General features: G+C 38.0%; 1 protein-coding gene and 1 pseudogene across 1 annotated transcript in view; both read right to left on the bottom strand.

The window, feature by feature from the left end:
- The window catches only part of Tex11 (testis expressed 11), a 237579-nt gene that overhangs the window by 63401 nt on the left and 146490 nt on the right, over positions 1 to 27688 (bottom strand). Inside the window, 2 exon segments of the mRNA XM_048335370.1 lie at positions 13877 to 13993; positions 16086 to 16156. Coding sequence (XP_048191327.1) covers positions 13877 to 13993; positions 16086 to 16156 — 188 coding nt within the window.
- LOC125344036 lies at positions 21309 to 27207 on the bottom strand (annotated as a pseudogene).

Below are 27688 nucleotides of genomic sequence, written 5' to 3'. Positions count from 1 at the left end.
CAGGAAGCAGAGCAGTCAATCAAAGACATAGAAGAGAACCCCCAAAAAGCTCTACAAAGTCTACTGATAAACATGATAAATGAAAAGTTTGAATCTCTTCAGTCAATTATTCTAGAGCATGAGGAGGCAAAGCAAAAATTAATGGAGAATTTCATGGCATCCACAAATAGAAAGATAAATGAACTTCAAGAGTCAAATGAAGAGATAGCTAACCAGCTTAAAGATTTGAGAGACAACTCTCAAAACCAAAGTAATGAAGTTAATGAAGTAAAGAAGTCCATACAAGACCTAAGAAATGACATGGAAATTATCAGGAAAGACCAGTCAGAAGCAAAAGATATTCGAAATCAAGTAACTAGCCTACAGTCCCGACTAACTGAAGCAGAAAATCGAATTTCAGGAGCTGAAGATTCCTTAGATTCTATGGAGAAAGATCAAAAATCAATACAAATCCAGTCCAAGCAACAAAACAGATCGCTACAGGAGATTCAAGACATGACCAGGAAGCCCAATTTAAGGATAATAGGTATTGAGGAAAACTTGTAGAAAGAGGTTAATGGGATAGGCAACCTACTTAACAGAATATTACCTGAGAACTTCCCAAATATCCATAAGGATAGACCTATCCAGATACAAGAAGCATTTAGAAGCCCAAACTGACCAGACCAGAATAGGACATCTCAACAGGATCAATAGAGTTCAAGGACAGAATCGTTAAAGCTGCTAGGGAGAAGAAAATAATCACATATAAAGGAAAACCAATCAGAATTACCCCGACTTCTCAGCAGAGACCATGAAAGCAAGCAGAGCCCGGAATGAGGTATTCCAAACCCTAAAGAAAAATAACTATCAACCAAGAATACTGTACCCAGCTAAACTCTCATTCATAGCCGAAGGTCAAATAAAAGTCTTTCACAGTAAGGAAAAACTGAAATAATATATCTCCACCAAACCAGCTTTACAGAAAATCCTCAAGGATGTACTACATATGGAAAATAATCAAGATCACAATACAGACAGAGAAATGAACCCTAAATAGAAAACCAGAATATTGGATCAAGAATTGGGAAGACACAGCTTTTAACAAAATAGCTATAATGAAAGGAACAAACGATCATTTCACAATCCTAACTCTCAACATTAATGGATTTAATTCTCCAATTAAACGACATAGGTTCATAAGTTGGATCAAAAATCAAGATCCGTCTTTCTGCTGCCTCCAAGAGACACATCTATCCAGCAAAAGCAAACATCTTCTAAAAGTGAAAGGCTGGAATAAAACCTACCAAGCAAACGGCCCCCATAAGCAGGCTGGAGTTGCAATCCTAGTATCAGATAAAATTGACTTCAATTTAAAAACAGTAAGAAGAGACAAAGAAGGTTACTACATACTTAAGGAGGATATAACCATCCTAAATATCTATACCCCAAATACAGGAGCACCCAACTTCATCAAACAAACACTACTGACTGTAAAAACACTCATAGACCCAAACACATTGATAGTTGGAGACTTTAACACTCCACTGTCACCTCTGGACAGATCAACATGCCAAAAACTGAGCAAAGAAACCACAGAACTAAACAATTGTATAGACCAACTAGACTTAACCAACATCTACAGAACACCATCCAGCAACACCAGAATATACATTCTTTTCAGCAGCACATGGAACATTCTCCAAAATAGAACACATCTTAGGGCACAAAGCAAATCTGTACGAATTCAGAAGTATTGAAACTATTCCCTGCATTCTCTCAGACCACAATGGAATAAAATTAGAGCTCAATTCAAACAGCCACCACAGAAAATCCTACAATTCATGGAGACTAAACAACACACTGCTGAACCATCAGTGGGTCATTGAAGAAATTAAAACGGAAATTCAAATGTTTATGTAATTAAACCGAGATGAACACACAAAGTATCAGCTCCTTTGGGACACAGCAAAGGCAGTACTCAGAGGAAAATTTTTATCTCTGAGTGCCTACATCAACAAACTGGAGAAACAGCATTTCAACAACTAAAGGAAGCACCTTAAGCTCCTCGAAAGAGAACAACAAGCCAAATCCCAAGCCAGTAGACAGAAGCAAATAATTAAAATAAAATCAGAATTAAATGACTTAGAGTCAAAGAACACCATAGAAAGAATCAACAAAACATTGTTGTGCTTGTGGCTTTACTGTGATTTTGTTTGTGGTTTTTTTGGATAGATACCCAAAAGTGGGGTTGCTGGGTCATAGGGGAGTTCTATATTTAGCCTTCTGAGGAATCTCCATACGGCTTGCCAGAGTGGCTGAACCAGTTTACATTCCCACCAACAATGAAGTAGGGTTCCCTTTTGGCCACATCCCCTCCAACAATTGGTATTGTTAGTTTTCTTGATATATGACATTCTTACTGGGGTGAGATGGAATCTCAATGTTGTTTTGATTTGCATTTCTTTTATGGCCAGTGATGTAGAGCACTTTTTCATATGTCTCTTGGCCATTCTCATTTCCTCATCAGAGAAGTTTCTTTGTAAGTCTTTAGCCCACTTGATGAGGGGGCTGTTGGTTCTTTGTGGTTTTGTTTTGGAGGAAGGTAATTTTTTTAGTTCTGCATATTGTCTCCACACTATCTCTGTAATCTTATCTGAGTATATTGGAAACCGTGTATACTGGTATTAGAACTAGGAAATTGAAAGGGAATACCCAAATCGAGAGACACAGGGTAAAAAAAGACAAACAACTACAAAAGCAATACTTGCAAAACTGTTTGGTGTAAGTGAACTGAACACCTCATGGGGAGAAGGGGAAAAGAGGAGGAGGGAGGGGGGAATGAGGGATGAGGTAACAAACAGTACAAGAAATGTATCCAATGCCTAACGTATGAAACTGTAACCTATCTGTACATCAGTGTGATAATAAAAATTTGAAAAAAAAAGAATCAACAAAACAAAGGGTTGGTTCATTGAAAAAATTAACAAAATAGACAGACCCCTAGCAAACAAAGACCAAAAAACAAAGGCAGCACACCCAAATAAACAAGATCAGAGATGAAACAGGTAACATCACCACAAAAACAACCAAAATTCAGAACACAATAAGGGACTATTTTGCAAGCGTTTACTCCAACAAATTCGAGAACCTGGAAGAAATGGACGATTTCCTAGAAAAAATTGATATCCCCAAACTCAACCATGAAGATTTAAACCTTCTAAACAGACCCATATCCAGCATTGAAAATAAAAGTGGCAATAAGAGATCGCCGATCCAAGAAAATCCCAGGTCCAGACGGATTCACAGCAGAATTCTACAAGGCCTTCAAAACAGAACTCACACCAATATTTCTCAAACTCTTCAATGAAATTGAAAGAGAAAGTTCACTACTGCCGGGAGCCAAAATAGCTGTCAGGATGTAACTTAAAGAAACTATAAAACTTAACTGATAAGGAAATCTGGCACTGTTTGTCATGCTCTAACAATAAGACACTATAAGACTTAGCTGATAAGAATGTTTGATGCTTTTACAACCTTGCCTGTTAAGCCTAACATCTTGTCTAGTTTTAATTCACAACCTTGTGAACTTTCCACCCAGTCCCTGACCTGGGAAAGAGCATCCCATGGTTCTGTAACCTAGCAACCTAATCACCCTGTCTACATGAGTTACCCTTTGCTGATTACTATATAAGCTGCCCTGCGAAAATAAAGTTTGAGACCTTGATCAGAATCCTGTCTTGGTCTCCCTCCTTGTGTCAGGTTTGTCTCTCATTCAGGTCAATTCCCCCTCGGGCTCCTGTTGACGAAACTCCGCGGGCCGGGCACACTACCAAACAAATTCTATGAAGCCAGTATAACACTCATCTCAAAACAAGGCAGGGACCTGAAGTAGAGTGGGGGTTTGCTACAATGAATCGAGGTCCCCCCCCCAAGGGAGGGGATTCCTGGTTCCCCCAAGAGTCCACCACACAGTCTCCAGCTACAAGGTGGTAAAAAGACAGATTTATTGGGGAAGTAAAAAGTGAACAAAAAGTGAACTGACTGGCCTTGGTTGCAGCCCAGACTCGGGAGCCGAAACTGCCGACCACCAGTACAGGATCAGGGCCCAGACTCGGGAGCTGGGACCGACCGCACGAGTGCAGTCCAGACTCGGGAGCTGGAACCACGCACACCTGTGCAGCCCAGACTCGGGAGCTGGGACCGCGTGTCCGTGTGGCCTTCCAGCCTGGTTATAAGGCAAACATCACAGACAAACTTGTCACACGCAGGTGACCAATGAAGATACAACACTTACAGAGCATGATAGGCCGCACACAGTTGGCCAATAGAGTTACAGTCTGTCTCATAATATCTATTTGAACTACCTATCATTCTATGCCTACTCATAGCAGGTTTCCTTGGAGCTTCCAGGCCTCAGGTGGTCAATCTACATAACTTATCATAATAAAGAGGAGGACACAGGTTCCCTTGAAGCTCCCAGGCCTCAGGTAGTCAATCTACATAACTTAACATAGTAAAGGGGAGCTTCCCTGAATAGGGTGGGGGACGGCTTAGTGGAGATGGAGTTGGCTTCTGCTCTTATCTGAGCTGGAGTCAATCTGAAGTCCCTCCACAGTTAATGATGGCACTGGGCAGATCTGGCCTCCCTATTACAGGACCCATCACGGAAAGAGAACTATAGACTGATTTCCCTGATGAACATTGATGCAAAATTTCTCAACAAAATTCTGGCCAATCAACTTCAACAGGTCATCAAAAAAATCATACACCATGATCAAACTAGATTCATCCCAGGGATGCAACGTTGGTTCAATATACGCAAGTCAATTAATGTAATCCACCACATCAACTGGAGCAAGGTAAAGAATCACATGGTTATGTCCCTAGATGCGGAAAAAGCGTTTGATAAAATCCAGCACCCATTTATGCTAAAAGCCCTGGAAAAACTGGGAATCCAGGGAACATTCCTGAATATTATAAAGGCAGTCTATGACAAACCAACAGCAAGCATAATTCTAAACGGTGAAAACTAAAGCCATTCCCTTTAAAATCAGGAGCAAGACAGGGATGTCCGCTCTCTCCTCTCCTCTTCAACATAGTACTAGAATTCCTAGCCAGAGCAATTAGGCAAGAAGAAAATATAAAGGGGATCCAAATAGAAAAAGATGAAGTTAAACTTTCTCTTTTCCCAGATGACATGATCCTATACCTAAAGAACCCCATAGACTCTACCCTCAACCTACTAGAGCTGATCCAAAACTTTGGTAAAGAAGCAGGATAAAAATAAACCCTCAAAAATCAATGGCCTTTCTATATGCCAATGGCCTGAAGAACGAGGCTGAAATCAGGAAAGCAACTCCTTTTGCAATAGCCTCAGAAAACATAAAATACCTAGGAATAAACTTAACCAAAGAAGTGAAAGACCTCTATGATGAGAACTTTAAAACCATGAAAAACGAAATTAAGGCAGAACTAAGGAAATGGGAAAACCTCCCATGCTCCTGGATTGGAAAGATTAATGTTGTCAAAATGGCAATATTGCCAAAGGCTATCTACAAATTCAATGCAATACCCATTAATAACCCAAAACCATTTTTTAATGAAATAGAGGAAGCAATCCAAAAATTTATATGGAACAAATAAAAGACCCCGGATAGCAAAAACAATCCTAAGCAGAAAGAACAGTGCTGGAGAAATTACAATACCCAACTTCAAGCTGTATTATGAAGGTAGAGTAATAAAAACAGTTTGGTATTGGCACAGGAACAGGCCTGAAGACCAATGGAACAGAATTGAAGACCCAGAAATGAACCCACAGAACTATGCCTACTTAATCTTTGATAAAGTAACAAAATAAATAGGATAGAAGAAAGATACCTGTTTAACAAATGGTGCCAGCAAAACTGGTTCAACACATGCAACAGACTAAAACTAGATCCTTATGTATCACCCTGCACCAAAATCAATTCCAAATGGATCAAAGACCTCGAAATAAAAACAGTTACCCTGAAAACACTACAAGAAGGAGTAGGAGAAACACTTGGTCTCCTTTGCACAGGACGAAACTTCCTTAATAAAGGCCCAGAAATGCTACAAATCAAAGAAAGGTTGGACAAATGGGACTGCATCAAACTGCAGAGCTTCTTCAGGGCAAAGGACATAGCTTGCAAGATAAACAGAAAGCCCACAGACTGGGAAAAGATCTTTACCATCCATACAACAGACAAAGGCCTAATATCTAAAATATATGCAGAACTAAAAAAAATTAAAGTCCTCCAAAACAAAACCTCAAAGAAGCAACAGCCCCCTCAACAAGTGGGCTAAAGACTTCAAAAGAGACTTCTATGATGAGGAAATGAGAATGGCCAAGAGACATATGAAAAAGTGCTCTACATCACTTGCCATAAAGGAAATGCAAATCAAAACAACATTGAGATTCCACCTAGCCCCAGTTAGAATGTCCTTTATCAAGAAAACTAACAATAACAAGTGTTGGAGGGGATGTGGCCTAAAGGGAACCCTACTTCACTGTTGGTGGGAATGTAAACTGGTTCAGCCACCCTGGAAAGCAGTATGGAGATTCCTCAGAAGGCTAAACATAGAGCTCCCCTATGACCCAGCAGCCCCATTTTTGGGCATCTACCCAAAGGACCACAAACAAGAACACACTAAAGCCACCAGCACAACAATGTTCATTGCAGCACAATTTGTCATAGCTAAAATATGGAACCAACCCAGATGCACCTCAGTAGACGAATGGATCAGGAAAATGTGGTACATATACACAATGGAATTTTATACCTCTATCAGAAAGAATGACATTGCCCCATTCGTAAGGAAATGGAAGAACTTGGTAAAAACTATACTAAGTGAAGTGAGCCAGACCCAAAGAAACATGGTTTCCCTCATAGGGAATAATTAGTACAGGTTTAGGCTAGTCACAGCAGAGGATCACAAGAGCCCAATAGCTATGCCCTTATGAACACATAAGATGATGCTAAGTGAAATGAACTCCATGTTATGGAAACAACTGTTATATCACTGTTGTAATTACTTTCAACATGCCATGTGAAACAGTAGCTTTGTTTGTTGATGATCCTCTTGTATCCCCTTCTTGTGGTTGTACCCGGACTATCAATGTATCTCATCTGAGTACCCTGGATACTGTATATACTGGTATTAGAACTAGGGAAGGGAAAGGGAATATCAAAATCTAGAGACAAAGATAAAAAGACAAACGACTCCAAAAGCAATACTTGCAAAACCATTTGGTGTAAACCAACTTAACAACTCATAGGGGGCAAGGGAAAGGGAGAGGGTGGAGGGGGAATGAGGGAGGAGGTAACAAATAGTACAAGAAATGTACCCATGGCCTAACATATGAAACTATAAAAAAAAAGAAAAAAAAAAAAGAATACACACAAATGATTAATAGTAATAGGTGAATTCTCATTAAGAACTATGGAGGTCATTAAGCAGTGGGGTAACATTCAAAACGATAAGGTGTTGGGGATACAGTACAGTGGAACATTTGCTTAGCTTTTGTAAGGTCCTGGATTCTATACCTCACACTGCATAGTTCTGAAAGAAAAGTAATAGTGCACCAAAATATTGTTTAGAACTGAAGATGAAATGAAGTCATTCTCAGATAAACAAAAGCTGAGAGACTTTCTCTCCAGGAACTTCTTCCTAGGCTGAAAGCAAGTGATATCAGACAGCAATTTGAATTCAGACTGTAGGAAAAGGCACTAGTAAAAGTAATTACATAACTATAAAAGACAGTATAGCTGGGCACTGGTGTTTCATGCCTGTAATCCTTGCTATTCAAGAGGCCGAGATCTGAGGATTGTGGTTCAAAGCCAGACAGGGCAAGGAAGTCCATGAGACTCTTATTTCCAATAAAATGCTCAAAAAAGCCACAAGTGGAGCTGGGCCCAAGTGGTAGAGTGCTCACCTTGAGCAAAAGAAGTTAAGGACAGCACCCAGGCCCAGAGTTCAGGCCCCAAGATTGGTTAGATAGATAGAATCGATAAATAAATATTTTCTCTTTGTTCTCTTAACTGTTTAGCAATTGTAGGGCTGAGATAGTAGCTCAGTAGTACAGTTCTGAATTCAATCTCCAGTACCCAAAGGAAAAAAATCAATTGCATAATAAGTAATATAAACACATAAAGATGTATTTATATATGCATATTTACATTACGATGCCTCTAATAAAAATATAGTATTTGACAATTACAACAAAAAAAGCACAAATGGAAGTAAGGCTGTTTGAGGGTCAGAAAATGAGACTGTGTGACAACTTGGATCCACAGGAAGAAATGAAGATCAGGAGAAATGGTAATTGAGAAAGGTAATATAACAAATTATATATTTTCTTTCCTCAGTTCTTTAAAAAGATGTGGAATCCTGGGGCTGGGAATATGGCCTAGTGGCAAGAGTGCTTGCCTCATATACAGGAAGCCCTGGGTTCGATTCCTCAGCACCACATATATAGAAATTGGCCAGAAGTGACACTGTGGCTCATGTGGCAGAGTGCTAGCCTTGAGAAAAAAAAAAGAAGCCAGAGACAGTACTCAGGCCTTGAGTTCAAGGCCTAGGACTGGCAACAAAAGATACAGAATCCTATAGAGTGAAATGATAAGATGTACTGCTGTTTAGATAAGATATATTGGTGTTTGAAATATATATGTATATGTATAATATAATAGAGCAAAAAGAGAGGAAGAAACCAGAATTGCATTTCCATTTTTCCCTTTTCATTTTGGTACTGAGCCATGCCTTCAACTCTTTTTTGCACTGGTTATTTTTGAGGAAGGGTCTAATTTCCTGTCCAGGTAGACTATTGGACTGTGACCTGTCTATGTTATGTTTTCCATCATAGCTGGATGGCCAGTGTACATCACTACCCATAGCTAGTGGCATCTCATGGACTTTTCTTTTTTTCTGAATAATTACTTATGTATTGTCAAAGTGATGTTTTGAATGTTACCCCACTGCTTAATGACCTCCATAGTTTTTAATGAGAATTCACCTATTACTATTAATCATTTGTGTATATTCTTTTTTCTTTTCTTTTTTTCTTTTTTATAGTTCCATATGTAAGGCAGTGGGTACATTTCTTGTACAATTTATTACCTCCTCCCTCATTTTCCCCCTCCCCCTCCCCCTTCCCCTCTCCCCCATGAGTTGTTCAGTTGGTTTACACCAAATGGTTTTGTAAGTTTTGCTTTTGGAGTCGTTTGTCTTTTTATCCTTTGTCTCTCGATTTTGATACTCCTTTTCCATTCCCTAGTTCTAATAACAGTATATACAGTATCCAGGGTATTCAGATGAGGCACAGTGATAGCACGGGTACAACCATAGGAAGGGGATACAAGAGGATCATCAACAATAGAAGCTACGGTTTCACATGGCATGTTGAAAGTAATTACAACAATGATAAAACAGTTGTTTCCATAACATGGAGTTTATTTCACTTAGCATCATCTTATGTGTTCATAAGGGCATAGCTATTGGGCTCTTGTGATCCTCTGCTTTGACTAGCCTAAACCTGTACTAATTATTCCCTATGAGGGAAACCATAGAGTCTCTCATGGACTTTTCTACCCACACTGCCCTTGAATGGCCTCAAACTGTGATCTCAGCCTTCCAGATAGCTGAATTAACAGATGTGAAGGAATTTATAATCAGACATGGATTAAAAAATAATATTTTGGGGGGCTGGGGATATGGCCTAGTGGCAAGAGTGCTTGCCTCCTATACATGAGGCCCTCGGTTCAATTACCCAGCACCACATATACAGAAAATGGCCAGAAGTGGAGCTGTGGCTCAAGTGGCAGAGTGCTAGCCTTGAGCAAAAAGAAGCCAGGAACAGTGCTCAGGCCCTGAGTCCAAGCCCCAGGACTGGCCAAAAATATATATATATATATATTAATATATTGAATGCTCTAGAATATCCACTAATAACTAAAATACTTCGTAAAAATTATTAAAGTAACTAAAATACTACCGTAGAAAACATTCACTTAATACAAAAGAAAGGATGGCATTAAAAAAAAAAACTTCTGAGGAAAAAGTCTGAGACACATAAAAATCAAAACTATAAAATGGCAGAACATATAACAAAAACATTAAATCTGCCTAGATTAAATATAATGTAATAAAAGGAAGAAATTGTCACATTATATTTGTTAAATCATGGCTATAATCTGTTGCAGGAGGCATTAGATCCAAAGACAATAGAAAAAGGATGAATGAAAAAGGGTGAAAAAGGTTGTGAAGTTGGAGACTTCAACATCCTGTTTTAAATAATGGCTAGAAAAACTAGGCAGAAAAGCATTCAGGACATAGAAGGTTTAAACAGCACTATTAACAAACTAGGCCAAACAAACATCCATAGAATATGCCATCAACCTAAATCTTTGAATACCAAAATGAAAAACTGCCATCACAAAATGTGTACTTGACTGTTTATCATATCCTTATTCATAATAGCTGAAAATTGGAAACTGCCAATGCCCATTAATGGATGAATAGATGAACAAAATTTGATATATCTACACAATAAAATGTTTTACAACCATAGAAAGGTATGAAATACTATGTAAAGAGTTGAAAACATTTGAAGATTTCTAAAAGAAGCCAGTCAGAAAGGACTATGAATTATACAACACGTATATAAGATACTTAGGACAGACAAAACCATAGAAAATACATCTAGGATGTTGACAGGGATGAGAAATAAGTGCCAATGAGTAAGGAGTTTCTTTGTAGGATGATGAAGATGTTCAAAAGACATATTATGTTGATAGTTGCATATGTCTGAATATTCTAAAATGCATTGACGAGTATATGAAAATGGGTAAATTTAAGATGGGAGTGCAGCTCAGTGGTAACATGCTTGTACAGTATGCATGAAGCCCTGATTACATTCTAAGCATTATTAAAAATAAAAATAATGAGTGAATTATAGTGCATACAAATTATACATTAAAAAGTGTGTTAAAGGGCTGGGGATATGGCCTAGTGGCAAGAGTGCTTGCCTCATATACAGGAGGTCCTAGGTTCAATTCCCCAGCACCACATATACAGAAAATGGCCAGAAGTGGCGCTGTGGCTCAAGTGGCAGAATGCTAGCCTTGAGCAAAAACAAGCCAGGGACAGTGCTCAGGCCCTGAGTCCAAAGCCCAGGACTGGCAAAAAAAAAAAAAAGTGTGTTAAAGGGCTGGGGATATGGCCGAGTGGCAAGAGTGCTTGCCTCGTATACAGGAGGCCCTGGGTTCAATTCCCCAGCACCACATATACAGAAAACGGCCAGAAGCAGCGCTGTGGCTCAAGTGGCAGAGTGCTAGCCTTGAGCAAAAAGAAGCCAGGGACAGTGCTCAGGCCCTGAGTCCAAGCCCCAGGACTGGCCAAAAAAAAAAAAAAAAAAAGTGTGTTAAAAATCAAGATAGGATTGGAGGCATGGTTCGGTTGCCTGGTCTTGAAAAAATCAAGGAAAAGGATCAGGACACTTTTTGGTATAAAATATCAGTAAATATTTTAGGCTTTTCTACTCACATACACTAACTTTTATGTATCTTTTTTGTGCCAGTCCTGGGGCTTGGACTCAGGGCCTGAGCACTGTCCCTGGCTTCTGTTTTGCTCAAGGCTGGCACTCTACCTCTTGAGCCACAGCACCGCTTCCTGCTTTTCCTGTTTATGTGGTGCTGAGGAATCAAATCCAGGGCTTCGTGTATGCTAGGCAAGCACTCTACCACTAAGCCACATTTCCAGCCCTATGTATCTTTCTTTATTGTCACTCACAACCTTTAAAAACGTAAAACGCACTCTTAGTGTATAGGCTATGCAGATGCAGGCCATGAGCCTGATTTGCCCAGCTGGTTGTTTACCCAGTTCTCTTCTAGGGAAAAATAAATGTGCATATTGGAAAATTACTGTAATGTTTTTAAGCTTCTCGTCACTCCTCCTTAAGAAGAGTAAAGGCAATGTTGATAGGAAAATACAAGTCTATCTCTACTTCTTTGTTCTCTTATTTGGAAACACTTAAACATATGAGGGTTTAGAGAACAGAGTACAGCTGTATATAGTACACTTCAAAAGTAGTCTGAAACTGAGCATGATGGCACATGCCTGTCATTTCTGGGAAGGTAGGACAGGTAGATCATGTGTTTGGGCCATGCTGGGCTACAAAGTTGAATTTGAGGCCAGTTGGAGCTACACAGGAGACTCAAAACAAACAAACAACAACAACAACAACAACAAAAACAACCATATAGATGAAGGGGATAGACCCTTGTAATCCCAGAACTCAAGAGGTTGAGATAAGAGGATGAGGAGTTCAAGTCCAACCTGGGCTACATAGTGATATGCTGTCTCAAAACAACAAAAGAGACAAACAAAACAACATCGAATAAAAAAAGAATAGTTGGCCAGGGGTCAATGGTTCATGATGAACTGGAGATGTGGCTCAAGTGGTAAAGTGCCCATCATGAACAAAAAAAGCTCAGCAAGAGTGCAAGACCCTGAGTTCAAGATCCAATACTGGTACCCCCTGCCATCCCCCACCAATTGTTAGAAACAAAATAAGTAAGAACTGTATTTAAGAGTTTTGATGTTTTCATCATGTCAATTTGCTCTTTATTCACTGAGATACAGTTTAAGAAATTCAGACCATCAACTACAAATGAACAACTTTTTAACAGGCAAAAGCACTATAGAAGAACTGGATTTACTACTATTTTTTGTGAAACAAAAATGCCTATTGAGAAACTAATTTCACTTACCTTTGTTAAGAAGAAAATTTGTTTTCTGTTTGCTATGCTTTTCTCTTGGACATGGTGGCTTTATGCCCGTAATCTTAGCTATTTCAGAGGATCACAGGTCTAAGCTAGGTTGGGCAAAAAGGTTTGTGACACTTCAACTCAGTGGAAGAAGATAGGCATGGTGTTGTGCACCTGTCATTGCAGGTATGGTAGGAAGCACAAATTAGTAGAATCACAGTCCAGACATATGCTGAGGCAAAAATTGAGACCTTATATCAAATACTAGTACACAAAAGGGGGGCTGGAGATGTAATTAGCTGTAGAGCACCTTTCTACTAAGCATGAGTTCATATTCTAGTACCACCACCATTGAGAGAGAGAGAGAGAGAGAGAGAGAGAGAGAGAGAGAGAGAGAGAGAGAGAGAGAACTAGATTCAGGCAAAGACAAGTAATTAAGGATTCTTGTTTAAAATGAGTTAATGAAGCCGGGTGTAAGTGGCTCACACCAGCAATCCTAGCTACTCAGGAGGTTGAGATCTGAGGATCATGGTTCAAAGCCAGCCCAGTCAGAAAAGACTGAGACTAATTAACCACCAGAAAAAAAGGATGTGATGCTGTGTCTCAAGTAGCACAGTGTTAGCTTTGAGCAAAATAGCTCAAGACACCACCCAAGTTCACAAAAAAATGAGTTAACAAGTTTTTTAATGCAATCAGCGAGGAAAAGCAAACAAGGGAAATAATTTCAAATGGTTATCAAAACTTTGTAAATAGATGAGCTCTTCCATAGAAAAATACATGAAAGGAACCTTAACTGGAGGATAGATTCCTACGGGCTGCATGTAGTTACAGGGAGACAATAAAGTAAAAGATTTTAAGAACATGATAAAAAAAAAGAGTGGTCCATGAAAAGGAACACATTTTAAAAGAAGAGGTAGTTAATCTTCTTGAAGGAAGAAGTTAACCCAAATATAACCTTTGCTTGTTAGGAGGGGATTAGCCATTGTAAACCTTTGAAATCAAGATGTTGCCAGAATGGAGGAAATAGTTCTCTGAAGTCAACAAAACTGTATCAGGGAAAGTAAACATCAGTAGCAACTCCCATCTTTTCATTGAAGGTTGCACATTACCTCTTCAATAGTTGTTGCAGCTTTTCTTCCTTGCTCGACATCAATTGCAGTTGCCAAAAGCAAACATGTATTCTGTGCAATCAGAATTACTTTATCAGAAGGACAAAGCAGGGACAGCTGATAAGAAATAACCAGAGCATCAATGAATAGTGAAAATTTTGTCAGGTGAATACAAACAATCAGAATGAAAATTAGCATCATCCTCTCTGACTAAGAAAAGTCAGCTGGAAAAGCACATGACACACTATAAATGAAATAGACTATAACACTGATTTACAGTTTTAATTTTACATTGCTTTCTATTGTTTTTCAGCACCTTCCTAGAGATAAAAAAGCTTCATTTCTTCACTTTGACTATCTTTCTCAGTGACAAGTACTGTCATTTGCTCCTGTATTTCTAGCTAGTGATTCACTTCTCAATTTATGCTATAATTTCTAAGTGCTTTTCCTCTGGCAAATACATTTCCCTTTGGATTCAATGGAACTGAGTACATATATTGATTGTCATGGTTGAAAGAGACAATGTCAAATCGTGACAGGTGTTAGGGATAACCTCAGCATTAAACCCTGCTCTTTACTTTTAGAAAAAAAGAACAACTCTCAGGTTTAGGCTACAATAAAACTCCAGGCCACTTGGATTATTATATGCCAATCTCACAAGTATTATCACAAATGTCAAAACTAAGACTGATTTACCCACCATATTAAGATGGTGAGTATACTTAAAGTTGCTGAGAATCTTAATTTACTCCCCTCACATTTAATAATCACAATCATGACCATCACTGAATTAACAGCATCTCAACACAGCCAGTGTTTTAAGTCTCACACTATTCTTAGGTAAGATTGGGGAATTGTGGTACATAATCTTTCCAATTCTTTCCAGCTCTAAAATTATAAACATTGACAATCTCAATCTATAAGATTATGTATGTATTTCTAAATATGCATTAGGAATATTCTCTAGCCCCTCCCCTTTTATTCTTTCACTAATACTCAGTCCTCTTTCTGGCATTTAACCTCTAGGCTAATGACCACTTTTAGATGCTTATAACTGTGGCCAGGTGTCAGTGGCTCACATCTGTAAGCCTAGCTATTTGAGAGGCTAAGAATGGGAAGGTCACATTTTGAGGCCAGCCACAGCAGAACAGTGCAAGAGAGCCCTTCTCCACTCATAGCTGAGCACAGTGGTACACTACTGTGTGGAAAGCTGAGATTGGGATTGGGATTCCAGGCAGCCTGGGCAAAAAATTACACAAGACTCTACATCTCAGGGGAGGGAAGCTGGACAAAGGGGTAGGAGTTTATCATCTCAGAAACTACACAAAGCCTAAAATATGTGAATCACAGTCCAGCCACATGCTGGAGGCAGAAATCAGGGCTCTATCTCAAAAGTAACTAATGAAAACAGACTGGATATGTGGCTCAATAACAAAGTACCTTTCTAGCAAGTCCCAGATTGAGAAACAATGCTTTTGATTGGAAACAAATTTACAAATATTCACACACTATTCCTTTAAAGAAAACATGAAAAACTTAAACTTCTTACTTCCTTTTTCAGTCCCTGGCTGCTGTTTCTAGATACTTACTCTATCATTCTATAGACTTTTTTAGATAGCCCTTCCTAATATGTTGGTAACTGGCAACTCTTTGGCATATTTCCTTCCCTGTATAGGGCATTGCCTGAAATCCCTACAAAAGTAAAGGAATGATTTTGTAATGGTAGAACTTTAGGCTCCAGGATGGGTGTTTGTGATATTTTCATATCTGGAGATTTGCCTAACAATCTTTTTTTCTGTGCCAGTCTTGGGGCTTGAACTCAGGGCCTATTCACTGTCTCTGAGATATTTTTGCTCTAGGCTAGTGCTCTGCCACTTGAGCCACAGCTCTACTTCTGGCCTTTTGGTGTTGAGTTGGAGATAAGAGTCTCACAGGCTTTCCTTTCCAGAATGGCTTTGAGCCATGATCCCCAGACCTAAGCTTCCTGGGTAGCTAGGATTACAGACAGGATCCACCAATGCCTAGATCAACATCCTTAGATTATGTTCTTTAGGAAAGAGATTGTCTTTTTGGTCATTTCTGCTTAGTCACACATTACAAATTCCTAGAATAAAAGTCAATCTGAATGTATACTTCGCTGTTTACTGTAACAGTAGTAGTTAGAACCTTGTTATACCCATATACGAGGTATTTATTAGAAAATACTTACATTATAAGAAGCCATGAAAAACTCTCTCATTATCACTGGTTCTTTCTGAGATTGTGCTGCCAAGTTCCAAGCTGAAAGTCAACATAAAATAAGAAAATTATGAAAATCTACTATGTAGTTACTATCATCGTAATCTCTGTTGATGTCATTAATGTCAATATACTACGAAAGGGATTCTCAGTCATTAAGAAATTAACTACAGGTGTGTAGAGAAATTCTTTTAAGGTAAATTTACCAATTTCTGTCACTTGGAATCTTCCACTATAGGCCAATTAATAGGCCAACTGTTGATTGTTATTTTTTTTTTAAACTAGAGATATAGAAAAAGAAGTTTTTAACCCTTAGCAAGGGTTTAATTTAGTATAACATTTTATTTATTTATTTATTTAATTTGCCAGTCCTGGGGCCTGAGCACTGTCCCTGGTTTCTTTTTGCTCAAGGCTAGCACTCTGCCACTTGAGCCACAGCGCCACTTCTGGCCATTTTCTATATATGTGTGTTGGGGAATCGAACCCAGGGCTTCATGTATATGAGGCAAGTGCTCTTGCCACTAGACCATATTCCCAGCCCATTTTAGTATAACATTTAAAGGAGGGATAGAAGGAAAGTAAGAGAGAGAGAGAGAGAGAGAGAGAGAGAGAGAGAGAGAGAGAGAGAGAGAGAGAGAAAAGATATACACCCATACCCTTAAGAATAGCATGGTTCAAGATCCGTAAAAAGAGGTTGGTTTTTGTTTTGTTTTGTGGTGTGTGTGTGTGTGTGTGTGTGTGTGTGTGTGTGTGTGTATGCTGATAGTGAGGCTTAAACTCAGGGCCTGAGTGCTGTTTACATTAAGCCTGGCATCCTACCACTTGAGCCATAGTTCCATTTCTGGCTTTTTTGGTGGTTAATTGGAGATGAATAAGAAGTTCTAACTGGCTTCTAACTGCAATCCTTGGATCGTAGCCTCTTGAGTAGCTAGGATTGCATATGTGAGCCACAGGCATTCAACTCTATTACTGTTCTGTATGTCGCCCCTTTCCCTTTCCATATCCCAATGTTCCATTTTTATTGGATATACTCCCTCCTCATTTGGTCCCACATATGATAGAAAACATGCAATACTTGTCTTGGTAAGACTGGTTTATTTTTCCTAATATGTAAACCTCTAATTCCAGGCATTTTCTTGAAAAGATTGTAACTATATTCTTTCTGGCTTACTAAAATCCCACTGTGTATGTATAACACATTTTGCTTATCCATTCTTCCATTGATAGACATATAAGCTGATTCTATAACCTCAGAATACAATTATTACTATTGTATTGTTTGGAATAGTACAATAAAAACACGAGTATGCATTTATCTTTATGGTTAGCTGATACTGATTCTTTTGGGTATATAGTCCAGTTGGATAATAGGAAGCTCCATTTTCAGTTTTATGGAGAACCTCCATTGCGATGTCCAAAGTTGCTGGACTAATTTACATCCCAAGCAGTAGTGTGTAAGAACTCCTTTAATTTTAACTTTAATTTTTTTGGGGTGTTGGGCTTGGTAGTGTATATGTGTAGCATCAGCCACTTGGAAGGCAAAGATCATAGGACCATACTTTTTCTTAGCCTAAGCCAAAAGTTAGTGAGGTCCTATGTCAAAAAATAATCTGGGCCTGAGGGTATACATCTGTAATATCAGCTCTTCTGGAAGCAGAACTAGGAGAACTTGTGTCCAAGTCCAACACAGGGCAAAAATGTGAGACCTTATCTAAAAAAGTAAAGCAAAAATGACAGGGAGCATGGGTCCAGTGATAGAGCACCTGCATGGTAATCACATGGACCTGAGTCCAAATCCCAGCATTGCCAAAAAAAGAGTTCTGTTTCTCTGTGTCATCATCACAATTTGGTATTTGCTTTTTGATGACAGTCATTCTGATGGGGGTGAAATGAAATACCAATGTAGTTTCAATGTGCATTTCCCTGATGGCTACAGATGTTAAACATTTTTCAATTATTTATTGGCCATTTGTACTTTTTCATTTGAAAAGTGTGCAGTTCATTTGATCACTATTGTTTGGGTTACTTGCCCTTTTATTGTTTCAATTTTTTAATTCTTTATATATTCTGAATATATAATCCCCTGTCAGACGCCCTGAAGTCGGGTATTGTGATATTTTCAGAATTTATTTCTGCTCAAGATTGCATCAGCTATTTGGGGTTTTCATATGAGTTGTTTTTATTTTTATTTCTGTGAAGATTGCAAGTGGTTGCTTTTTTTCAGGGGGGTGATGCTGAGATTTATTTATTATTTGGAATCTCATGTTTTTATAGTACTTTTTCTTCTTAAAAATTTTATTAGTGTATATTAACTATATAAAGGGATTTCCTTGTGATATTTTTAGAGATATATTTCATTCTCTTAGGTCTGCTTCCTCCTCTCTCACTTTCAAACAGTATTTTAGTAAGTTTCATTATACTATCTTCATATACACATACATATATATATGTATACATGCATATAATTCAACCATGTTTACCCCCAGTAACTTCTTCTTTGCCTTCCACAGTGGTTCCTCCATCCAAGAAGTTTTCCTTTTATGTTCATATTCTATTTGGGTCTAGAGTCCATGCGTGGAAACATGCAATATTTTAGCTTATCTTTCAACCTGATGATTTTCAGGTTAATTTTCCAATGAATAAAAAATTTCCCATTCTTCTTTATGGCAATACAATATGCCATTGTGTATTTATACTTCATTTCTTCTAGCAGCTGTTGGGCACCTAGGCTGATTCCATATCTTCACTATTGTAACTAGAACTTTGATAAACATGGTATATAGGTATCTCTATTGACTACATGCTCAAGAATATTAAAGCAGGGTACTATGGTACTTTTACTTTTAGTTTTTTTAGGAATATCCTTACTGATTTTTGTAGTTGTTTCTTTAATTTGTATTTCCACCAACAGAATGTAAGAGTTCTTTTTTCCCTCTACATCCTGGTCAGTATTTATTGTTTGTTTTCTTACTGATGCCCATTCTAAGTAAAATGTGATGAAGTCAGTATCATTTTGATTTGTATTTACTTTATGGCTAAGGATGTTGAGCATTTCTTCATATATTAGCCATATGTCATTCTTTTGAAAATTGTCTATTCATTTGATTATTAATTGCATTATGTGCTCCTTTGACGTTTAATTTCTTAGCTCTTTGTATATTCCAGATAATCTTTTATCTGATGATGTGAATATTAAATATGGAATGGTTTGGAAGTAATAGCTAGCAGGAGGGTAAAAGGAGAAAGTGAGTGAGGGGTTATATGGTCAAAACAATACATACACACACATATGTAAACAGTAACAAAACTAAAATTGTTTAAAAAGGAGAGAGGCTAAGAAAGAGTAATTGAAGGTCTGTATTTGATGAAAATATTACATACTTGCAGGAAAATATCACAATGATACCTTTGTAAAATTAACATATATAAACAAGAATCTTACATACATTCTGAATTAATTTTTTTCCTTTATTGTCAAATTGAAGTACAGAGGGTTCAGTTTCATATGTAAGGCAGTGAGTACGTTTTGTGTTTAACTTGTAAGCTAATGGTTCTGGGACTTGAAATTGGGGCCTGGGAGCTGTCTTTGACTTTTTTTTCTCAAAGTTTGAGCCATAGCTCCACTTCCAGGGTTTTTTTTGTAATTAATTAGAGATAAAGAGTCTCACAGACTTTTCTTCCCAGGCTATCTTCAAACCACCATCTTCAGATCTCAGCTCCCAGAGTAGCTAGGATTATAGGCATGAGCCACCAGTGTCTGGATAAATTAGTTTTTGTAAAGGATGAGAAATAGAGGTCCAGTTTCAGTCTTATACTTGTGGATTTCAAGTTTTCCCAGTAAAAATCAGTTGAAGAGACTATCTTTTCTCCAACATATACTTTTGGCACCTTTGATGAAAATCAGATGGCTATAGATGTGTTTAATTTCTTGTTCTTGTGTTCTAGTCCCTTGATGTACATGTCTGTTTTTGTGCCAGTGCTGTGTTGTTTTTGTTCCTATTTTTCTGTAGTATGATTTTTAAGTTTGGTATTGTCCTACCTCTAGTATCTCTGTTTTTGTTCAGTATTACATTTGCTATTTGGGGCCTTACATATTTTTGTGTTAATTTCAGGATTGATGTTTGTATTTTTATTAAGAATACTGACATGTGTGTGTGTGTGTGTGTGTGTGTGTGTGTGTGTGTGTGTGTGTGTGTGTGTGTCTGCTGGTACTGGGGCTTGAACTCAGGACCTGGGTGCTATCCATTAGCTGTTTTGCTCAAGGCTGGTGTTCTTTCATTTGAATTACACCTCCACCTAACATCGTTTTGCTTGTTAGAATGAGTCTCCCAGATTTTCCTGCCTGGACTAGCTTCTAACCGTGATCTTCAGATCATAGCCTCCTGAGTAGCCAGGATTACAGGTGTGAGTCACTGGCACCTAGCAGGAATTGATCTTTTGATTCACAACTGGATCAGTTCTGTGTGATAAGGTGTTGGTGTGGTCCCATCAGTTGATAGTTTCTCACTGCAGTTCTGGCCAAACCAGCCAAACGATCTCAGCTGTTATGTCTCTGTTAACCAAATTTCCATGTTACATCTCTGCCTGATTGCAGTCCCATGTCTACCAACACCTGCCAATGTGCTTGTGATACTTTACCTCGTCAAGGGTATGCTTGCTATGAGAATAGATGTTCAACCTGAGATATCCAAGAGGAGGGATTCCAGGGAATATTATTCAGCTGCCATCTTGCTCCCTTCAGTGCCTTATATATTTCATTGTATCTTTGGTTAAGTTTATGCTTTGACATTTTTTAGGCTATTGAGAACAGAATTATTTCTTGACTTTTTTCAGTGAGGTTTTTTTTGTTGTTGTTAGTATATGGAAAAGCTATGAACTCTGTAAGTTATCCTAACTCTATCCTGCTACTTTGCTGAAGGTGTTTATCAGATCTAAGAGTCATCTAGTGGAGTACATCAAGTATCTGAATATAGGAATAAACTGATATCGTCTATTTTCTTCTTTTTTTTATTACTTTGGCTTGGTTTTTCATCTGGCTAAGATTTGATGTGTAATATTGAATAAGAGTGGTCATAGTGAACCACCTTATTTTATTCCTGATTTTACAGATAATGCTGTCAAATTTTCTCCTTTTGGTATAATATTATTTGTAGGTTTTTTATTGTTTTAGAATAATAAACAAATTTATTACACCAGCTAAGGATGGTGGGTGACTTTATTTGCCTTTCCAGGCCTTGATCTTCCTTAGATGGAATTCCAGCTCCTTGCCTTCTAGCACATAGCCATCTGCTCAGCCACACTGGCCTGGTCTTGATGCATTGCAGGCAAGAAGATTCCACTACCGGTATTACTCCTCCAGAAGACTGCTAAGTTTTTGGCATTCTTTTACTTTTCATTGAATTTCTTTTGAATTTTCTTGGATCACTTTCAGGAGTCACCTTGGCCCCCTTCTGCGGCCCAGAGACAGTCCATAGTGGGATTTGTACCACAGTTGGTGCGATGTACTGTTAATTAACATGATGTAGTTATTCACCATGGTCTTGATGCAGACCAGCTCATTATTGGATGTATTGTAGACAATGTCAACGATGCTTGTTTTATGAATACAACACTCAGAGCCTTGGTAAAAGTTGTCCACATCCAGCTTCAGAGCATGGTACTTCTTGTTGCAACCTCAAACTTGGACTATGTGTATGTGGCAGAGGCCAATCTTAGTCTTGGCAGCAGCTCATACTCATACTTTCACCTCTTTAATAGTTCATATTCAGTGTAGTGTCTAGTAAGTATCACTGCTTCATTTGTTTACCCTTTGTCCCACCATTTCTGTGCTCCTTCTTAACCTCCCCAAAGCATATAAACTTACACACAAGACAAAAGGTACAGAAATCAAAAGCACTGACAATGAAGGAAAAAAAGTACAAAACAAAAAATAAAATAAGAAAAGCCTCTTGTTTTGTTTCTTAGAGAGTTCTTTCAGATAAACATCATTTTATATGATCATATGCACATACATCTTGAGACTTTGTGATGCTCTCCTAAGAGTATCCTCCTGTGGTTTCACTATGTGAATGTTTAGAGTTCCATGTTATTTATCATGTCCAAGTATAATCTTTGTCTTTCACCATCCAGTGTATGTACTTGTAGATTTGTTTTTTTTTACCAGTCCTGGGGCTTGAACTCAGGGCTTGGGCACTGTCCCTGAGCTTCTTTTGCTCAAGGCTAGCACTTGAGCCACAGTGCCCCTTCCAGATTTTTCTCTTTATGTAGTGCTGAGGAATTTAGCCCAGGGCTTCCTGCATGCTTGGCAAGCATTCTACCACTAAGCCACATTCCCAGACCTACTTGTAGATTTATAGGCACATTCTAGTTTCAACAAATTAGGGAAACCATGGAGCCTATGTTTCTTTGGGTCTGGCTTACTTCACAATACATTTGTTTCCAAGTCTTTCCATTTTCTTACAAATGGTGTAATATCATTCTTTCTGATGGAAGACTAGAATTCCATTATGTATATATATAACATTTTCTTGATCCAGTCATCTACCGAGGGACATCTGGGTTGATTCCATATCTTGACTATGGTAAACAATACTGCAATAAACATGGTTGTTACTGGTTTGTAGTCTATTAGATAAATGGCCAGAATTGCTGGATTATAGGGAAGCTCTATGTTTAGGCTTTTGAGAAACCTCCACACTGCTTTCTAGAGTAGTTGGAATAGTTTAATTCACATTCACAGTGCAGTAGTGTCCCCTTTGGTCCACATCCCCGCCAGCATCTGTTATTGTTAGGTTGTTTTTTTTTATAATGGCCATTCTAACTGGAGGTGGAATCTCAATGCTGCTTTGATTTGCATTTCTTGTATGGCCAGAGATGTTGAACATTTCTTCATGTCTATTGCCTATTCTTGTTCTAAGAAGTCTTTAGCCCATTTATAAATTGAGTTGTTTCTTTGAAATCTTATTTTTGGGAGTTTAATTTTTTTTTTAGCTCTAAGGATATAAGGCCCTTGTCTGCTGCACAGATACAAAAGATCTTCTCTCATTCTGTGAGCTTTCTATTTATCTTGCTAGCTATGTTTTTTTGACATGCAGAAACTCCTCAGTTTGATGCAATGTTGTTTATCCAGTCTTACTTTGACTTGTGATTCTGCATCTTTGCTTAGGAAGTTTTTACTGTGCCTAGGAGCCCTAGTGTGTCCCCTACCCCTTCCTGTAATATTTTTAAAGTATCTGGCCTTATACTGGGGTCTTTGATCCATTTGGAATTGATTCTGGGGCAGGATGATATATAAGGATCTAGCTTTATAGCCAATTCTGGTAGCATCGTTTGTTAAAGTGGTTATCTTTCTTCTATCATGTGTTTTTGGCTCCCTTACCATATATTAGGTGGCTATATGTCTGTGGGTTCACTTCTGGGTGTTCTATACTGTTCCATTGGTCCTCAGGTCTATTCTTTCTGCCAGTACCAAGCTGTTTTTATTACTATGGCTTTGTAATAGAGTTTGAGGTTTGGCATTGATATTGCTCCAATACTGTTCTTCTTGCTAAGGATTATTTATGCTACTTGAGCTCTTTTATTATTCCATATGAATGTTTGGATTGCTTTCTCTATATCACTGAAGAATGTTGTTGGGATTTTGAAGAGTATTGCATTGAATTCATAGATAGCTTTGAGCAGTATTGGCATTTTCAATGTTAGTCCTTCCAACCCAGGAGCATGGAAGGTCTTTCCATTGTTGTAAGCCTGCTTTAATTTCTTTTTTCAGGTTTTTAAAGTTTTCATAACAGAGGACCTTCACATCTTCAGTTAGGTTAATTCCTAGGGATTTTTTTGAGGCTATTATGGAGTTGCTTTCCTGATTTCATTTCTTATATATGAGGAATGTTTTATGGATTCCTACCTTCACCAGAGCTTCTATCATAGAGGAGTGTTGAATCTTGTCAAATGCTTTTTCTGCAGCTATTGAGATAATCATGTGGTTCTTGTCCTTGATTCTCTTGATGTGTTGAATTACATTAATTCACTTGCATATATTGAATCAGCTTTGCAACCTTGGAATGAATCCTGTATGGTCACAGTGTACGTTTTGTTTGTTTGTTTGTTGGATAGTTGTTGAAGTCAGTTGGCCAGAATTTTACTGAGAAGTTTAGCATCAATGTTCATCAAAAAAATGGGTCTATAGTTCTCTTTCTTTGATGAGTCCCTGTCTGGTTTTGGGATGAGTATTAAGCTGGTTTCATACAATGAGTTTTGCATTGAAGTGAGTTCTCCTTTGAAGCCCTTACATAATTCAGCTGTAAATCAAACTGGTTCTCAGCTTTTCTTGGATGGGAGGTCTTTTATTGCAATTTTTAATTTTATTCCTTGTTATGGGTCAATTTTGTTGGCTTAAATATTCTTGGTTTCATTTGGGTATATCTAGTATTCTCTAGGAATTCTTCCATTTCATCCAGATTCTCCAATTTGTTAGCATAAAGGTTTGCAAAGCATTCCCTTATAAAGTTCTCAATCTTGTTTGTTTCTGTCATGATGTTCCCATTTTTGTCTCTAATTTTATTTAATTTGTTGTGTTCTCTTTTTTAGTCAGATTTGCTAAGGGTCTCACTTTTGTTAATTTTTTCAAAAAATCAGCTCTTTGTTTTGTTTGTTCTTTCTAGAGCTTTTAAAAAAGTATCTAATTCATATATTTCTGATCTAATTTTTATTATATGTTTTTGTTTACTGGTTTGGGCTTTGGCTTGTTTCTGTTTTTCAAGAAGTTTGAGGTGAATCATTAAAGTGTTGATTTGAGATTTCTCCAATTTGTTGATGGAGACTCAGAAGTATAAATTTTCCTCTGAGTACTGCCTTTGCTGTATCCCAAAGGAGATGGTATTTTGTGTATTTGTTTTTGTTAAATTTCATACATATTTGAATTTCCATCTTAATCTCTTTAGTTACCCACTGGCCATCCAGCAATGTGTTGTTCAGTCTCCATGAGTTAGATAGTTTTCTGTGATGGCTTTTGGTATTGAACTCTAATTTCATTTCATTGTGGTCTTACAGGATGCAGGGAATAATTTCATTTTTTTTGGAATTTGCACATATTTTCCTTGCGGCCTAAAAGATATGCTCTATTTTGGAGAATGTTCCATGAGCTGCCAAGAATGTATATCCCGATGCTGCTAGATGAGATATTTTGTGGATGTCTGTTAAATTTAGTTGGTCAATGCAGTTATTTAGGTTTGAATTTTCCTTGCCGAGATTTTCCCTGCTTAATCTATCTAGAGGTGACAGTGATATGTTGAAGTCAGCGACAATGTGTTTGGATCTATGTATGCTTTTAGGTTCATAATATTTGTTTGATGAAGTTGGGTGCTCCAGCATTTGATGCATAGACATTTAGAATTGATATATCCTCCTGTAGGAGAGTTCCCTTTATTAGCATGTAAGTTCCTTCTTTATCTCTTCTAATTTTAATTTGAAGACTATTTTATCTGATATCAGTATTTCTATTCCAGCCTGTTTATGAGGGTCATTTGCTTGAAAGATTTTATTCTAGCTTTTCCCTTTGAGAATATGCTTGTTTGGGGGCTGGGAATATGACCTAGTAGCAAAAGTGCTTGCCTCATATACATGAAACCCTGGGTTCAATTCCCCAGCACCACATATATAGAAAATGGCCAGAAGTGGTGGTGTGTCTCAAGTGGCAGAGTACTAGCCTTGAGCAAAAAGGAGACAAGGACAGTGCTCGGGCCCTGAGTCCAAAGCCCAAGACTGGCAAAAACAAAAACAAAACAAAACAGAGAATATGCTTGTTTTATTATTCTTAGGTATGATCCTTCTATTCCTAGTGATAATTCCTGACTTAGATATGTAATTTTTTGTACTTGATTTTGTTTATATGTTGTATCATGTTTATCAATTTGCACATGTCAAACCAGCCTGCATTACTAGAATGAACTCAATTTGTTCATGATGTGTGATCTTTAATATGTTGTTGAATTTAGTTTATAAGTGTTAAATTAAGGATTTTGCACCTATGTTCATTGAGGAAATTGATCTATAACTTTTTTTTTTTTTTTGGCCAGTCCTGGGCCTTTGTCTCAGGGCCTGAGCACTGTCCCTGGCTTCCTTTTTGTTCAAGGCTAGCACTCTGCCACTTGAGCCACAGCGCCACTTCTGGCCATTTTCTATATATGTGGTGCTGGGGAATCGAACCCAGGGCTTTATGTATATGAGGCAAGCACTCTTGCCACTAGGCCATATTCCCAGCCTGATCTATAACTTTTATGTTGAGTCCTTTTCTGGTTTTGGTATCAGAGTAATACTGGCTTCATAGAACTGAGTTTGGAGGTGTTGCTTCCTTTTGTATTTTGGGGACTACTTTGAGAAGCATTGGTGTTAATTTTCCTTAATAGACTGAAAGAATTTAGGGTACATCTGATGGAACATGGCTGCTCTTCGTTGGGAGATTTTATTTTTTCTTGAATGTGTTTTCTGGGTTTTTTTTACACAGATTTGTTTTTTCACTTTGGCATGTATCTAGGGGTAAAACTTCTAAGTCAAATAGGATTCATTCTTTTTCAAACTGAGATAATTGGCTTTTTACTATTGAGGGCTTTCTGTGTGTGTCGCGAGGGGGGGGTGCTTGTCCTGAGGCTTAAACTCAGGACCTGCATGCTGTTTCTGAACTCTTTTGCTCAAGGCTAGTACTCTTTTTTTTTTTTTTTTTTTTTTTTTTTTTGGCCAGTCCTGGGCCTTGGGCTCAGGGCCTGAGCACTGTCCCTGGCTTCCTTTTGCTCAAGGCTAGCACTCTGCCATTTGAGCCACAGCGCCACTTCTGGCCATTTTCTGTATATGTGGTGCTGGGGAATCGAACCCAGGGCCTCATGTATACGAGGCAAGCTCTCTTGCCACTAGGCCATATCCCCAGCCCCAAGGCTAGTACTCTTAACACTTGTGCCATAGTTCCACTTCTGAGGGTATTTTTTTTTTAATTTTTAAATTTGTACAAAAGGTTTCAATGCAACATGTCGACTTATGGGTACAATGCATCTTGATCATTGTCACTCCTATCATGCTCCTTCACCTCTCCCGATTCCACCCATGCTCTTAATTTCCTACTCCCACACATTCCATATGTACTTCAAGTCTTATGTATTGGCCCACCAGTCCTCTGTTGCTTCAATTGAGTTGCTTGTTATTACCTGATTTTAAAAACATAAAAGTATTTCTAAGATCACAAATTACTTTTGTCTGTTTTTTGCATATGTGTAAATTATGCAATATATACTCTTCAATGTTTGGCTCCTCTTGTTCAATATTATGTTTGTGACATTCATCCATATAGTTGCATGTAGTTAATTTCCACTTGGCCATATTAATAAATAACTTAGGCAATCTAGACCAAGTCCAGGAACATAACTTTGAGGGCCTGAAGTTATAATTCACTATTGTGCTCTTCAATTATTCTCCATAGAAAATTAACAAAACTGGGGTTGGAGTTATGGCTCAGTTGGTAGAGCACCAGAAAATGAGCAAAGAGTCAGGTACTGAGTTTGAGTGCTGGTATCACAACAAAAAAGAAAA

Source organism: Perognathus longimembris, chromosome 28 (assembly GCF_023159225.1).
Source record: "Perognathus longimembris pacificus isolate PPM17 chromosome 28, ASM2315922v1, whole genome shotgun sequence".
Lineage (NCBI taxonomy): Eukaryota > Metazoa > Chordata > Mammalia > Rodentia > Heteromyidae > Perognathus > Perognathus longimembris.
The sequence above is the reverse complement of the archived record's forward strand: the minus strand, read 5'-3'. Positions and strand labels throughout refer to the sequence as shown.